Raw genomic sequence first — 16,908 nt, 5'->3', positions numbered from 1 at the left:
CTCAGTGAGTTATCATGATCATTTAGACACTGTTGTGATATGCACAGTGCGGTCCAATCCGTTTTGGAGGCTTCAGAGGTTTCAGAGGAGAAAAGCAGCTCAATATGAGGACGACCCACTGAGCAGGAACAGTTGATGTCAGCTGTCATACATTACATTATTATCAAGAAAGGTTTGATCAATTCCACATAGGCATTCATTTGCAGGCTCTTTATTCTACACTGGAGGGCGCTGTTGGAAAAGTCTGATTCACATACCACTAAGACTTCAGTCTACAATGGAGACGTGACTGACTACTTACACATCTGTTGGTATTACTGAAGGAAATAACGCAATCAAACCACCTTGTTTTAACTGCGTCAGTGTACAACATCCATGATCAGGTGATAAAACACAAAATGATGCAGTGGATGTGAATCGACTGTGAGGAAAACAAATAAATGCCTTATAGTTTTAAAGACTGACCATTATCGATCCAGGCCCCGGCACAGCTTCTTGTCTACTCACTCTTTTGGTTGGTTCTTCATGTTTTTTGGAGTTGTATTATTCTATGAAGACAATGAGGTGAATTCCAGGGCACCCTGCTGACTAATGTAAACTGTTTTCAAGACTTCACATATAGTTGAAATTCAACATACTCAATGTTATTTTGTGTAAAATGGTTTCTAGTTCCTTTATGTCACTCAATGGAGAAACATACACCAAAGGTCAAGGTCTTAGTTTCAACTTCCTGCCGGGCTTCATGGTTACCTGGGCCACTTTAAGTACAATGAATTGTGTTGTTGAGATAGTGAATCTCTACACATTATTCTTCGGACCCCCCCCCCCCGACTGTAGAGATTAAAACTACACTTCACAGTGTTTGTTGTGAGGTTATTTGTATAAATCTGGATAAAGTGGTTCATTACAGAAGCACAAAGATTCACACATGCACATCGGAAACGGTTGCTTCATAACCTCATGAAAAAGTCGATCGCACGATGGTCTTGGGGAAAAGGTGCGTGGGCGGTCAGGAAGTGGTGAGTGAGCTGTGTCACAAGTGAACTGAGCCCCCACAGTCGCTGCAGATTAAATCATTCGTGAAGTTTCAGGTTATGAACATGGACAGAACCTCATACACTTATCTGATGACCTTTTCCATATTGGTTTCCATCTGTGGAAGAACTGAAGGTAAGGCTGAGGGAATATTTCATAATTGACCACAGTTATTAATCGGATAATAGAAAATGTAGCGATAGGTATTTCATGTAATCATCAAAGGTTTGAGGTATATATAGAATACCTATTGGTTACCTGTACATAGGTACAACAGAACAGGACAAAAACTCGGTAAATAAAGGAGTAACAACAAATGAATAAATACCAATAATAAATACATTATTTTTCTCAGTATCACAGTCAATAACCCTAACCCTATACAATAACCCTAACCCTATACAATATATATACCCTATACAATAATCATAATAATAATAACCACGTGGTAATAAGACAGGAATTATTGTGGAAAATTAAATAACAGTGCTGGCATTAAAAATAAATTATAATATATATAGTTTGTTTTAAGCATTGATGCTGTTGGTAGGAAACAAAACCGAAAAGGTTGTGAACATAACATTGTTATATAATATTTTTTAAATATATATTGAAACATTTATCTTATATATATATCTTTATATATTGTTGGTCAACTGTAATGGTATAATGTTTGGAGACTAAAAGACGTAAACAAACAGAATTTAAATGATAAAACCTGTAAATACTGTATGTACAGGTTGCTGCCACATCCGTGACTTATGCTTGGTGATGTAAAAAGTGCTTTGTTTGACTGTTATTCCCTTTATTTTATCCCCAGTGAGTATTTCCTTGAAATCCGGTATCTTAACAGTATTCATGCAATTTGGTGGCTGTTTAATTATAAAAGAAAAAAGAAAAGATACAAGAATAATCTGGTTGTAATAATGTTTGTTTTTGGGAGGTTATTCAATTTTGTTCAACTTAAATCATTTTTCCTTTTTCTCTTTTTGTTGAATCTCAGGCTTGTTTCCCTCATGTCGAGTTGGGCTGATGGTGCGGAGTGGCACGGCGCTGATGAGAGCGCCACACCAGCCTGTGACGATCAGCTGTCCCGTCAAACACTGTGGAAAGTCAGTGAACGTCAGCTGGTGCAAAATACTGAACACAAACATCTGTGAACGGATAAGAAACAGACAGAATGTCGAAATAAGTCAGAGACACGGCAAGGTGAAGAGTGAACTGGTCTCTAGTTTAACTTTCAAATGGATTTCTGCACAAGATGGAGGCCTCTACAGATGTGATTTAAAAGGAAACGGATTTAGGGAAATCAGTCACACCATCAACATCTCAGTTTCAGGTATTGGTCATTTTTTCCCCCTCATTGCCAATAAATATGTAATATGTCATAAGTTCTAATTCTATTCTATCACTCCGATAAGACAAACATACGGAGTCAACTCACAATGTTGCTGGTAAGAAACTTTAATTATTAGTCATTATAAATATATTCAAATAAATACAGGCTTATTGATCTGGTTCTTCTTTTGTAGTTGTGTCTCTGCCCGCTCCGGGTGACGAGGCTGAGGCCTGGCTGCCCTACTTCTACATCTGTGCTGGCATCGCTCTTGTTGTTTTCACATTATCGGCCTTTACCCTCCTGAGTTCTTACGGCTGGAAACGTAAGAACATGAACACGTGTTCACATCATGGATTGGACTGTAAGACCATTTTTTTTACAATTTGTTATTTGTCTTCTTCACAGAGATACTGACCCACAAGTCAACGAAGGGGAAGGTAATGTGATAGTGCTAATTTAAAGGAATACTCTTCTTGTGTGTTCGTAGACAAATAAATGGATAGATAGATAGATAGATAGATAGATAGATAGATAGATAGATAGATAGATAGATAGATAGATAGATAGATAGATAGGTAGATAGATAGATAGATAGTGTAATGGTTTTGTATTTGTCTCTCTCCTCTTTATTAAGAGTGTTTTTCTGTTTAATTATTACCTCCTGTTTCATGTATATTCTCGTGTTTATGTTTGTATGTGTTGTTGTTTCTGTCTCTGGTTTTTACCACTCTGTGTTCTGTTTTATTTTGTAGGCCCTGCTCCTTGTGTGTTTTCTTTCTTCACTTCCTGTCTTTGTGATTGTCTGCACCAGTCCTCATGTGTTCCACCTCTGTTCAATTACAACTGCCGTCCCTGCATGTGTGTGAATATGAGCCTCTGTGCTTCCCTTTGTCCTTTTCTGTTATTCGTCATTATTTGTTTGTCGTGATCTCCTGTGCTTGTCTTAATGTCTGTCTTACTGCCTGCAGTAATCTCCTGTCGTTATACTCCATCTTCTGTGCTCACGTCCCCTGTTTCTTCTGGTCTCTGTAAACTTCTGGTGTTTTTCCCCGTGTGCTCTGTGTTTTTTTCAATTTTGACTTTTGAGATTCCTGCGTTTGTTGTTATTTTTCTGTTAAAGACATTTTCCAATTAAAAGGACACCTTTTGTTTAAACTCTGCATCCTGGGTCCATCTGCCTAACGGAACCTTACAGATAGATAGATAGATAGATAGATAGATAGATAGATAGATAGATAGACAGACAGACAGACAGACAGACAGACAGACAGACAGACAGACAGATAGATAGATAGATAGATAGATAGATAGATAGATAGATAGACAGACAGACAGACAGACAGACAGACAGACAGACAGACAGATAGATAGATAGATAGATAGATAGATAGATAGATAGATAGATAGATAGATAGATAGATAGATAGATAGATAAAAGTCAAGTTGTAAGAGTCTTTTGGGAACGGCCCTCCTGTGTGTGTGGTGGAGGCTGGTCTGGGCTATAACAGGCTAATTGAGTCAATGAGGAGCATTTCACTTAGTCTCAACTAATCTTGATCTGGTGTCACAGGAAACATCCACTCGTACGATACCGGACCTGCCCAAGTGGAGTGCTCCTTCCTCTCCCGTCATGTTTGTTCCAAGCGACCTCCACTCTCCACGGACACCACCTTCCCTGATCACCAGTGGGATCCAGCCTTTTGCGGAGGTCGCAGACGAGCGTAAAGCATCTCACTGTGCCGTGTACGCCACCATCAACCACACACAGGCTGGGAGACCTGCCAGTAAACAGCATGCTGCCTCTGAAGGAGGTCCTCAGTATGCTGCTGTCATTGTTTCCTAAATGTTTTTGTATTGATTATAGACACATGGATGGAAACATGCAGACACAAGTAAGCATGGTGTGGTGGAACAGGCAGAGGTTACACGACCACTGTAGAGGAGGTGGATGGAGGAGGCTTGTGGTCACGCAGATGCTACAACAAAGCAGACGCTGTGTTTTATTTGCTCTCTGATCTTCACATTTGTTCCAGCAGATGCTGCTTTGTATTACTTGTGTCTTTTTATAGTATTGTTCCCCCCTCTTTTATTTCATTTACAGGACTTGAAGAACTTCTTCTTTTTTTTTTTATCTGATGTGACCCTGTCGTCCAAAGCTTGGTCGTTGGTATTAAAAATAATTACTCTCAGCATTTGAATAAGATCCTTCGGGCTGATCTGTGACGAGTGCGAGTTGTATTCAAGGCAGCAGATGTGATGTATTTAAGATGTATTTCTGCATTCCTTCATTCCTCCATTTCACTGGAGATCTGAAGATTTTTGATAAAGAGCAATCTGGTCTGTGAAATAACAAAAAGATGTACGAGTCCAGCATCATCATCATCATCATCAGCATCCATCTCAAGATAAAGAAAAATTGCGTAGAAGACAGACAAATAGCTCCTTGGTGGATACCGGAAAACAAAGAGAGGGGAGGAACGACGAGGAGTTTTCCAAAACCAGCTTAAGACAATATGTCACAGTCGAATACTGGTTCCCATGTGACCCTTGTTAAAAATGATGCTAGATTTTCTCTCAGGATGTTGAATTTGAAGGTTATTCAGAATATTCAGAAGTTTACTATAAAAAAGTCTAATTTGCATACAAGTAATATCATTTAATTTGATTCTTTCTAAGCATTAAATGATCTCCTGACCACTTTCGATCAATCTTTGGACCCTGAGGAGGGTCCAGACCCCTGGGTAGGGAACCACAGTCATATGGGTGCTTTTATATTGGTATTGTTGTTTTATCAAACACATTATTATTGATATCATCTAATTTTCTGCATGCTAAATTTGTATTTTCCTATTTTTTTTTTCATATCAACATTAGTGATGTAGAGCCTTTGAAATAAGTCCAGTGGATTTTATATATATTTTTTAGTCTCAAACAAATAAAACATACAAAATTAAGGAAGAAAGCATATACTTCCCCACCAACATAAACGTAAGCAGTGGTGACTGGTAACCCACATAAACACACGTGTCTCTCTGTATCTCACACACACACACACACACACACACACACACACACACACACACACACACACACACGCACACGCACACGCACACACAAGTTGTGTTTACTTTCTCTTGTGAACAAAGCTCTGGTTCAGAGATAGACAGGCTGGAGGCATGTGTGAAGGCCGTGTTAGAGACAGGCCTGATATGATCGAGCTTGGGGTCAGTCAGAGAGCGGGTGGACCGAGTCGGCAGCGTGCAGCCTAACAGAGAAGCAGAACACTGTTACTTCTATTGAAAATAAGTTTTACATTGTATTTGAATCCAGTTGCAGCATTTTCAGTATTCTCAATACTGCAGCTCTCAAGTAACTGGAGAGTTTGATTCAATTTCTCACGCTTTCTCCTCTGTACTTGTTACCAGTCTCTTCACCGCAGCCTGACCTTCATGCTCATGCTTCACACACACGTACATAAAAAAAACCACCTTCGCCCTAACACATATCTGACTCTGCATGTGCATTTAAAAAAAAAAACACATATATAACACGTATACCCTCTCACTCCATCCTGACCCACATACAAAGAGACTAACAGAAGTATTGAGTCAGACTTGATCTGATTGACAGCTTAACAACCTCCTGACAAACTTAGTTTAGTTAGTTCAAGTCCACTCTGCTGTTGTAATCTGATATGTATTTATATTACAGATACAATCTAACATTACTAACAAATATTCTGTGTTATCTCAGAGCTTATGAACACATCAGAACAGAGCTAACAGAGCAGTAAGCACTAAGTGTGGGCACAACGTGTGTGTGTGTGTGGCTCTGCCTGGTCCACCATAACCCGCCTGGCTGAGGATAAAAAGCCTTCAATTGAAAAAATGAGCATCTGGCTGGCAGGTGTTGCACAGCACAGAGGACTTTGATGTTCTTTAAAAGCTGAGCCAAAATAGTAATAGGCTGTCATGATGTTAAAAATTATAAAAGATTCGGAAACTTAATAGGCTTTAAGTTGTATTATAATGTTTATTGCATTTATTATATCAATTTCAACTAGTTGATCGTAATGCACCGGTTCATCATCTACTCTTGTTTTTTGCTCTATACAGGACTGGACTCATAATCAGTGTTGAAAACTTAAACTGAAACTCCACAGGAAGAACAACACAGCTGATAATCATGTTATTACAAAAAAATCCTTTTTCTGAAAAGGACGGAAAGTGATTGAAGACTGATAACCTGTGCGTCATTCTTCTGTCGACAAATAACTGACAGATTCTTATCTGTTCTAAAACCAAGAATACAATTTTAAATGCATGCACACATACACATTTTATATATCCACAAAGCATCTTTACATTTTACTTTAGGTGCTACTTTGATCCAGATCCAACAAAAACGTGAAGCCAGCTTTCAGGGTTTTTTATTTTTTTAATGTGTTAAACCTGCAGCGCTTGAGTCAATTTCTAAAACCACAAAGCCGCCCAACCTCAACACCCCATCACAGCCTAACCTGAGTTCACCCACAGGAATTCGTTGGACTCTTCAGATGCAGACAGACACGCATTCCGCTCAGAGGCACCAAAAAGGTTTCAGCATTTCTTCCTCAGGGAATTGATTCAAGCTATTTGTTCATGGAATTTAACCTCTACAGTCCCTCTCTCTCTCTCTCTATCACACACACAAACACACACAAACACACACACATGCACGTGCATACTCACACAACGTGTAGAAAAGTTTTCTGTAAATACACAAATATATAAGCGTGCAGCCTCTTTAGTTTATCTGATGACATCTACCCATGACCCCTCCCAGCTGACAGGACGGAGGTCATCGACTGAGGTAAAAGAAGAGAATCATTTCGCTGTGTTATTCTACATTTATGTCTCTAATATTTTTCCTACTGTCAAAAATCCCATGAAATACCAAACTTACCAAAATCACAAGTCAATCTCTTCAATACTGGTCTGACTTAGAGACTGTAAGGATGGACGACATTACCATTTCCAACTCTATTATTCCATCATCTTTCAGTCTATAGTCTGGTGAAGGAAGTGAGACTAAATGAGACACATCTCTAGAAAAAGGGCATATAGAAATACATATAGAATCAACATTACAAAAAGATAAATATAAAGATAAATATTTTCATTCTGTAGTTTAAGCTAATGCTACACAAACACCGGCGGGATAAATAGTGGATTCGTTTGGATTAGCAGTCATTTTGTGAGCGTATGTATGGAAGCAGAATGGTGTCTTTTGGATCAACATAAAACTAAACTAAACTTCCCATGTTCATTTCACAGGTGCACCATGTGTCTCTTTGATCTGTTTTTGATCTTTGTTGAATAGGATTTTTTTTTTAATAAGAAAAACATAAAATATCACCACACTTGTTTTTTATCATCATTTAAACATCAGAGACAAAAAGAGGACAGTGTTTTGAGGAAAAGACACATGCTGTCAAAGAAAAGTCCCTGTGCTTTTATTGACCATACGGTGACTAATCCATTACAGAGAATAAATAGGACCCAGTCCACAGACTTCATGTGAACACAGCCTGGAGATTATGTGAGAGTCAGATTCAGAGGAGCAGAGTTGAACGTTGAACGGTCGCCGTTCACGAGTAGGATTGTGTTGGTGTGTCCAACCATCTTCAATTTGTACCAAGGTGATGATGAAGAGGAGGAGGAGGAGGAGGAGGATGTCGGGAGTCAGTTCTGCAACGTTGGCTCTGAGAAACACTGCCTCTGCTTTTCAGGCTCGGAACAGTTATTCCACTGAAAAGAAACACATGAAGAGAGAGAGAGAGGTGATGAAACAAAATTGAATAAAATTGCCAAAGTTAATTCTACTATTAATTAAAGGAAAATCTCATTTCGAATCTGGCCTGGTGCTAAAGCTACAAAGAGGACTCTCAAAACAACTTATTTCAAATCTCTCTTCATATTTGTTAATCTTTTGAGAAACAGAAGAAGACACAAATAAAGAGACATCACATATATATAAATCTAAAATATAGGACCGCATTTATCTGTTCATGACACTGTTGGGACATGGGTTTTGTGAAACCAAGGTTCGGCCACATGTAGACAAAGCCTGATGTCTACATGTACATGTTTTATACTTTATTATATTCATAATAAATGTTCTTCTTCACAAATGTTCTTTCAGTAATGTTGCATAAGTGAATTTTGCCAACCTCTACACTGTCAAGAACTCCATAACCTTCAATTTTTTTTCTAATTGAACTATATCTAAATGAAGCTGATCTTAATCAATAAATTGGCTATCTTTTCCCTTCCTTTGAAGGGTGGTGCCCCGAGGTAACTTTAACCAATCAAAGTTATGATTTAATATTAATATTTTAAATATTAATGTTTTATATTTTATTTTGATAACCAAATGTATTGAATGCCTAAAGGCATTCAATACATTTGGTTATCACATGGTTATCACTTGTTTTACCCGATTACTGACATGTGCAGTGAAAAAAATCAAGTATTCTAGCCTAGCCAACGTGCCCCCCCACCCAAATACACCAACAGGCTGGGGTTAAGTATCCTAGATTTTCATTTACATATTGATTTGAAACAAGTGTATGATATGAAACTTCTGCTGTATGAACTTGTACAACACATGATCTGAAGTGATGAGTTCTGGAGCACACACGTATAGTTTTTAACAACTTTCAGTTAGACAAGGCTGTTGGAGTGGGAGTATTTGCTCCAATTGCAGACCTCTTGTGAGGCACTGGGAGGTGAAGAACTTAGTTCTTCTCCGCCACAAAGCTATAAAAGCAAACTCCCTTCATTTCCTGCTTTATTTTACTTTCACACATAGCTTTCCCCGTGCGCACCAGACTTTATCCCTCCAGATCGTGTTTCAAGTCGTCTGCTCAGCTGAGGCACCGTTTTCTTTATTTTCTGTCTCTTAATTTCCAGCAGTGACCGACCGTGAGAAAAGTGAAGATTAGTGCAGATAGAAAAAAAATTGATTTTGACGTGGCTGTCATAGGCAATTGTAAAGTCACATCATATTCCGTGGGCTCCTCGTTGACCTTCTTTTCAACTCACACATGCAGCCATAGGATCCAAAAAACAACAAAAACACGATTGATGCAGCTTTAAGTTTAGCACATGCTAATATAACTGACTGTTCCCCAAATCAGCATGTAAGAGAGTTTTGTCTATTGAACAAAATCTTAAAATCTAATTGAAACAGGAAAGTCTTCACCTTCTGGCTTTTGATATCACAACCAGTGATTCAAGTTTGTGATGCTCCTCAACCCAATGGGCTATTTTTCTATCTGCATCTGAGCAGTTTGTCAAAACCTACAATAGCGAGCGAGTCCTATAATGACTTTTTATCAAATTTCTAATAATTTCTTTTGCAAGCTTGGAAAAAACAAACTTTATCAAGAAATACACAGTATCACTCCTGTAGAGTTTACTGCCCCATACTGCTGCACATTCTGGGAAACATTGCCATCAAATGAATAAACATAGAATGCTGTTTCATTTCATCATCGGTCACACACGCTCACCTTCTTTGTGCAGGAAACACTTCCAAAGGCAGAAGCAGAGGGACATGACCAACAGAGCTGCTACTGTGGTGACTGAGATCAGGATGGTGAGAGCTGTTCCAACTGAAGGAAGAGAAAGCAAGTAAAATAAGATCAGGGAAATAAGATCGAAGTTATAAACGCTGAATAGATATGTGTGTGTGTGTTTATGTTTGTGTGTGTATGTGTGTGTGTTCTGCACTGGGGAGGGACAAAAATATAGAATTTGGAAAAAAAATGTACTATTAAGAGCTGATTATAAAATGATTTGAGTTTGTTTATAGGTGATGACGTCAACAAGATTTAACATGTTCATAGATTTATTTGAGTTGTTATTCCTACTTTAGTTGGCATTCAAGTTAATTTTCTCAGTCATATTATGCTGGCATCACATGAACTCACAAACTGTATTTTTGAGTTCTCTTCGTGGAAATCTGGTTTACACGTGGTCCTTATTTAAGGTAGGTAACCATGATGTGTTATATTGATGCCTTCACAAAAGAAGATGCAATGCCACAACCGCCACCAACTCACTTTTAGTGTTCATGGAAACAGCGATCGGTGACTCCAGGCCTTTGTGGTGCACCAGGCACTTGACGGACACGTCTTTCAGCAGCCCTGACTTCACAGTCAGCGTACTGATGACCAGAGTGGTCCCGTCGGCCCGCTGAAGCTGTGTGGTCACCGGGGGGCCCATGGTACGGTTATCACGCTCCACGTTCCACACGATCTCGGCCGGGGGACGTGACACGCAGGTGCAGTTGGCCTCGATCACACCTGGAGAGGTGGTCTTGTAGCTCACCTGGGGTTTGGGTAGCACTGTGGGAAATGAACAGAAAGGAGTACAACTATCATCTTGGTGCCCATGTAGCACAGTTGTAGAACAAAGGTTTTAATATGCGGTCAGGGGTGGACATATTGGTTTAATTTCCAAATTCAGATTGCAGTACGGTTTGTGTCTTTGTTTTTGGAAAGTGTCTTTGGGTAAATTGCTGGGTTGATACCTGGGAAAGACCTTGAAGCCTCGGGATCAGTTACGGTATGTGAGATCCTGCACACTTAAGATCCATAAGTAAATCTGAGGCTGTTTTCAATTTTCTGTTCTCTGGGGGGAGCGAGGAATGTGATACACTGGAACAGAGAACATTTCTGTTGGCAAGAACATGTGCAGCCACATATATTTGGCCCTTGTAGTTTCATCTTCTTCTTCTCAGAGTTTCTAAGTAATGAGCTTCTTCCCCCATCAGTCTGGAGCAGTGTCAGATTTTGGGTTGGGTGGATGCATAATAGAATAATCCAAACCACAATGCCTGATGAAGGAGATAAGAGTTTCAGCGCTGAGTTACATTCCACAGTTTTTTCTAAACAGAAGCTTTTCTTTAATCTAACACTGGATTTATAATAATCTGTGCTGCTATTATATCATATAAAATGTAGAAATGTTCTACGTTACAACTTCAACTGAACTTTCACAGATTGTTACCCTTAAAGTTGATTCACAAAGGAACTAAAATTTCATAACGAATTTAATCATGGAAGAAAAATATCCCAGAGTAATCTATATATGTCTACCGTCTGAAAATACAATTTCATGATATGTTGCTCAGCACAAATATACACTACCACTACTTTTTGGTTTACAAAAAAAGATTCATTATCAAAACCAAAACCAAATTCAATTATAAATTTCATAGTGACCTTTTGTGCTGACCTAGTTTGTTTTATTTAGGTGGCCAATTCTGTGGCTGTAACTTTCGACTGAACTAGAAAATATCATGTGGTCAACCAAATGTAGTGCGACCATCGCAGAGGGTTTTACATGATAGGGATATGTCCTAGAATGGGAGTTTTGGGGCTTTTTTTATACTCAATTAAGGATTTATATACATAAAGTAACTTATTTTAGTATTATTTGGTTTAATTCTATGAAATTAGAGTATTCTTTATGAATATTTAAGGAAACAACGGTGTATGTTTAATTTTTGTACAATATCATGAATAATTAAAATTACAATTTCTACAATTTCTAGGACTGCAAAGCAGCAATGAACGAATATTGACACATGGAGCTGTTCAGGCTTGGACTCTGATCATGAGACAGAAGTTTGGTGGTGATAGGACAATGCAAAGTGGAGTTATGAAAACATCGTCTCCTTTGGCGAAGGATGAACCTTTGCCGCACCTCAATGTTTACACGGTTAAAGGAAATGTCCAGATTCTGAGCCAGAGAAAGAGAGAGAGAGTGCGTATGTGTGTGTGTTTGTGTGTGTGTGTGTGGGAGGGAATCACATCATCCAGAGTGGGATGAGGGTGGATGAGCAATGAGCTGCAAGATGAAAAAAAATAAGTAATGCTAATGGAGGCTCGCTATTAGAAACACCTACTGTAGGCTACTGTACAGCTCACATCTCAAACAAAAGCTTGTGTGTTTGTTGAGATAACTGCGAGAGAACGGTGGAGGGAGAGAAAAAGTGGGAAAGCCAGTGAGCAGAAAGAGAGCGAGACAACGCACAGAGGGAATCAGTGTCTGCTCCAAACACTGTCACAGTCATGCATCAGGAGCTCGCTCCCTGCCTCCATCATTCTTTTTCCAATGGCCTATTCTTCACATGGACACACACACACCGCTCTGTGTTTGTGTTAACAAATCACCCGACAGCTCAGCTTTGCTGCTGTATCATGAAAACAATCAGCGACTACAATCAGAACGAAGGAAAGATCAACATTCCTGTCTTAGTCTGAGGGGTTAAGTCTCCTCCTGTTATTTCTTCCACAGGCCCCTAACTCTGTTATTGTATATATATTATGTTCTATATTGTTGTTTTATATTGTTGTTTTTATATTGTTGTTTTATGTTCAGTGCAGTTTATGTTCTACTTTTTCCCCCTCTTTCCGACTGTTAAACGAAGATGGTGGAGCACTCACCACCAGCACAGATATCAGACATGCTATCAGTTCCCTGACTGTGCCTGACTGTTTTCTTCAAGATCCATGAATTATTCTCTGGGAAATCAGTTCAAATCAATCCGCCTCCTTATCGGGATCCGCACCGACATTTTATGTTGCTCTTCCTTGACCCATATTGCTTCCTTATCCGAAGATTTGTGGAATCCTGCTTGTAGTTTTTGCGTTATCCTGCTAACGAACAAACAAACAGCGCAGATGAAAATACAATTCCCTTGGCGGAGGTAATAATGCAGTTACTGATATGGTCGGTAACAAATATACCTTTTAAATATATCCAGGAATGGATATTTAGTTTAAGGAAACATGTATGATCTCAATACATGTGGTGAAGGTTTGTGCCCTTCAAGTTATTTATAGAATCAGGCAAATCAGACCAATTCTCCCACTGAGGCTCAACCAAAAGTGACACAAACCAGTGTAAGACTCGTGACTTGAGTAATAACAATGTAGGTATCAATTGTATTTTTCTGCTGTGAAAGTCAGGTTTTTGCCGTTTTCACAGGATTTGCTTTAAAGGCTGGAGGTGTGGGTCACTCTGTTACTCCAGAGTAAACTATCCCTTTGATAGACAGATTTTTGTTACAGATTTATGTTTCCCAGATAAATGGATTCCTCAGTAGAGTTTGCGAGATAAATTGAAAATGAAAAGCGATGTTGAGATATAAAACTGGTACCAATCTTCTTCTCTGACTGACCTGAATGAACAAGGAAAACATAATTTCCTAAATAATCTTTTGTTTTTGGGCAGCTTTTTGTGTTCGAGCAGGAAGAATGATAAGAGTAACAAACAGCAAACCTTGTATAAAGGAAGTAATGAAAAAGTCTAAACATATGGTGCATGGCTCTATGCCCGGTAAATAACCTGCTCCTTAAGGGTAGCTCTAGATTTGAACAACCACTGTATCTCCATATGGATCTTATCATATATAAAATCTGTGATGTCTGTTTGGGCAAACAATGTTTTTACCATAGGTGGAGAGGCAAACTGTGGAGCTCTTTGGTTTGTCAGGATCTGTGTTGTACAGGCAGGTGTAGCAGCCCTCGTCCTGGATAGAGACGGGCTGGATAGTGAGCTGGCTATCGGACAGCGAGGCACTGAGCCAGACCCTGCCCTGGTACTGTGGCTCAATCATGGGGTCGCTGCGCTTTGCAAAGGAGGCCACGTCTGCAGACTCTCCTTGTGCAGGAGTGTACCTCCACGAGATCTGCTGCACCTTCTCAGGCAAACCGTAGGAGCAGGAGAGGGACGCCTTCTTGCCGCTCACCGCCGTCTTGTTGCTGTCGACGGTGACTTGTGCTGGGGGTGAAGCAAAGGGCCACCGTCCAGTGACAGAGTGATGGATGGGGGGAGGCAACAGGGAGACAGAGGATGAAGAACAGGACAATGTCAATAATCAGAAATATGAGGCACCCAAACATAAACCAGTCAGTGGAATCTGCAGCAGCTGGTTCTGGTTAGTGAGACCTCCCTCTCCCTGTGCTCCAGCTCTTTATTAACATTACTGGCTGAGCCTCCACAGGCTCATCAACTTGTGTTCAGAGGTTAGGAGTGGTTAAGGACATCTGTATGCACAGAGTTGCTCAGTAAATCCCCATCGCAGATTGATAATCGTCTTGTAGGGAGGAATCCCTGGAGTCTATTGCTTTGTGTTCGGTTTTGATTGGGAGAGGGGCAAAAGGCGGGCATCCAAGAGTTCATTCAGGTTAAACCAAACAAAAACAGCATATATTTCCATGAAATTGAGGGATGGGCTATGGTTCAGGGAAGAACCCATTCAATTTTGGTGCAAATCCAGGATCAAGGGGCAGATCCAGAATTTTCTTTTCGTTTTCTTTATTATTGCATTTTTTGACATTTTCACAGATCTCTCAGATAATAAATCACAGGTCCTGATGACAGAAACCAGGCACAATTGTGTGCAGTTTGGTGCAGATCAAAAATAATAATAAAGATCTAATAAATTGACATTGTTTTCATGAGAGGACTGTTGGGCTTTAGCAATTGTGTAAACAATCAATTCCATTGCAAAGCAATCATTTGTTTACATTTAACAATGTTAAAGATTTGCAAGAGAATCTCTTTATCTCAGGAGTCGGTGCAACGAAGGCCTGATTTAAAATGTATTTTTTACTGCTCCTATGGATTCTCAGAATGAATTTATATTATCTGAACACTAACATATGGGTTTTTCTTCAATTTGCCATACTGCTTTTTAATCATCAAAATGAAAGCCATTAATGTTTTTACTTACAGGTCACAGTGAGGCAGGTCTGACCCTGCTTTGAACCCGAGGGATGCATGTCAAAGATGCAGGTGTAGCAGCCTTCGTCGCGGAAGCCCACCCTGCGGATGGTGATGGCCGAGGTGTCCTTTGGGGAGGAGGCGAGCTCCACGTGCTGCTGTCCACTCACGCTGTCTTTCTGGCCGGGCTGGTAGCTCAGCAGGGTCTGGTTCTGGACGTCCAGCCAACGCACCTGCCTCAGGGATTCACCCCGCTCCCTGGAGACACTGCAGGTCAGAGTGAAGGGCTTCTCCACCGGAGCCTCCAGACGCTCTGGTGCTGTGACCCTGCCTGATACATCCACCCTAAGGTCAATTACATACTGTACATAAAACAATACTCCAGTGTGATTTGTCAGTCTTCATTTGACATTGGACTCAGCCTGGTACTCACCCTGCAGTCGTCCCACCAGCACCAGGAGTAAACACACCTGCAGACCTTTCCTACAGGAAGCCTGGATCACCATCATCTTCATGGCTTGGAGATGGAAGAGTGAGACTCTGATGTGGAGAATCAGATTTCATTCATCAGACCAACGCAAACTCTGATATAGTTTATACACCTGTTTATCTAGCAGTGATACTTTGAGCCACATCCTAATTTTGCCTTCACCCAGAGTCACATGAGCTCCTGTCATCACTCAAATGCTTCCAACATGTTTTTCATATTAAAGCATCCAGAAAACTACTGAGCGCAAACATATTTTCCTTTGTTATACCACAAATATTTTCAGATTAGACAGATGTGATCAGTATAATACACAAGCTGGTTAAACATCTGCCACATCACAGACCTAATGGAATAACGGGTGAATTCAGGTCTGACACAATGACTTGCAATAAACTTACAAATAAAAATAAAATACAAACTTGTTGAGACAATAACTCACTGAAGATCAACAGAAATATACATAAAAGTCTTTTTTTTTCCGATGACATGAGAAAAACTGAATCGTCTCATACATTCTGTCTTTTCCTCGCCTGATAATAAACTCATTATAAGGAGACACTCACCTCTACTTGTGTCCTGGGACAAAAGTTTAAATCCAGCAGCTGGAGATGTTCTACTTCTGCCACATCCAGTCCATCCCTACGACCCAGCAGTCTCCTGAAACATAACTCCAGAACAAGCCCCGTCCAAACAACTATTTTTACTCATCCGTGTGTTTTCTATTCTGCCCACCAGCAGCACAATGAACACCAGCCGGCGGCAGCTCCAGACTTCTCCCCACTGGATGTGGAGCAGCTCTGAATAAAAACAGAGCCACAGGTCCTGTCTGAGGCTCACAGCGCCTTCTTCTGTCACTCAGTGCACATTACATTGTAGAAGCAGTGGAGAAATATCAGTGTATGATTTCAAAATAGAATAGAAAAGAATAGAAAAGGAATACAAGTTCAAAAGAGCACATTTTACACATATTATGTTACAAAAAAAGTCGAACCAAATAAAGATTAGGTTCGATTTAAGATTAGGGCACACACACAACACACATAAATATGCTATATTCAGCAGACTAAACACTCCATAGTGATTATATATATAATTTTTTTTAACTATTGCACAGTTCAAATGCACAGATCACAGTAGGTTTTTTAGTGTAAGATATAACTGTTTTTTAATTTAATTTAAAGGTTGTATTCTAAATCGATTTAAAAAAGATGAGGTGGATTAACATGGATGCAAACTTGTTTTTATCCCCCTGTTGGTGCATT

The 16,908-nt window shown here is 39.7% G+C and overlaps 2 protein-coding genes across 2 annotated transcripts; one reads left to right on the top strand and one right to left on the bottom strand.

Annotated features, from left to right (window-relative positions):
• The first annotated feature begins 1,004 nt into the window (after positions 1–1,004).
• Positions 1,005–5,071, top strand: si:ch211-214p13.8 (B- and T-lymphocyte attenuator). Its single transcript, XM_053439887.1, has 6 exons — positions 1,005–1,170; positions 2,039–2,374; positions 2,457–2,489; positions 2,568–2,696; positions 2,780–2,811; positions 3,945–5,071. The coding sequence occupies exons 1-6, from the start codon at positions 1,095–1,097 to the stop codon at positions 4,215–4,217; spliced, it is 879 nt and encodes a 292-aa protein (XP_053295862.1). The 5' UTR covers positions 1,005–1,094; the 3' UTR covers positions 4,218–5,071.
• Positions 5,072–5,078: 7 nt separating this feature from the next.
• zgc:113337 (uncharacterized protein LOC503741 homolog) lies at positions 5,079–16,388 on the bottom strand. Its single transcript, XM_053440331.1, has 8 exons — positions 16,210–16,388; positions 15,590–15,696; positions 15,167–15,487; positions 13,882–14,211; positions 10,482–10,766; positions 9,930–10,031; positions 5,503–5,639; positions 5,079–5,111 (listed from the first exon to the last, which is right to left on the bottom strand). Exons 2-8 carry the CDS (start codon positions 15,669–15,671, stop codon positions 5,079–5,081), a joined length of 1,290 nt encoding a protein of 429 aa, XP_053296306.1. The 5' UTR covers positions 15,672–15,696; positions 16,210–16,388.
• Positions 16,389–16,908: the final 520 nt, after the last annotated feature.

Source organism: Pleuronectes platessa, chromosome 14, assembly GCF_947347685.1.
Source record: "Pleuronectes platessa chromosome 14, fPlePla1.1, whole genome shotgun sequence".
NCBI classification, from domain to species: Eukaryota; Metazoa; Chordata; class Actinopteri; order Pleuronectiformes; family Pleuronectidae; genus Pleuronectes; species Pleuronectes platessa.
This window is presented reverse-complemented; position numbering and strand designations above follow the sequence as displayed.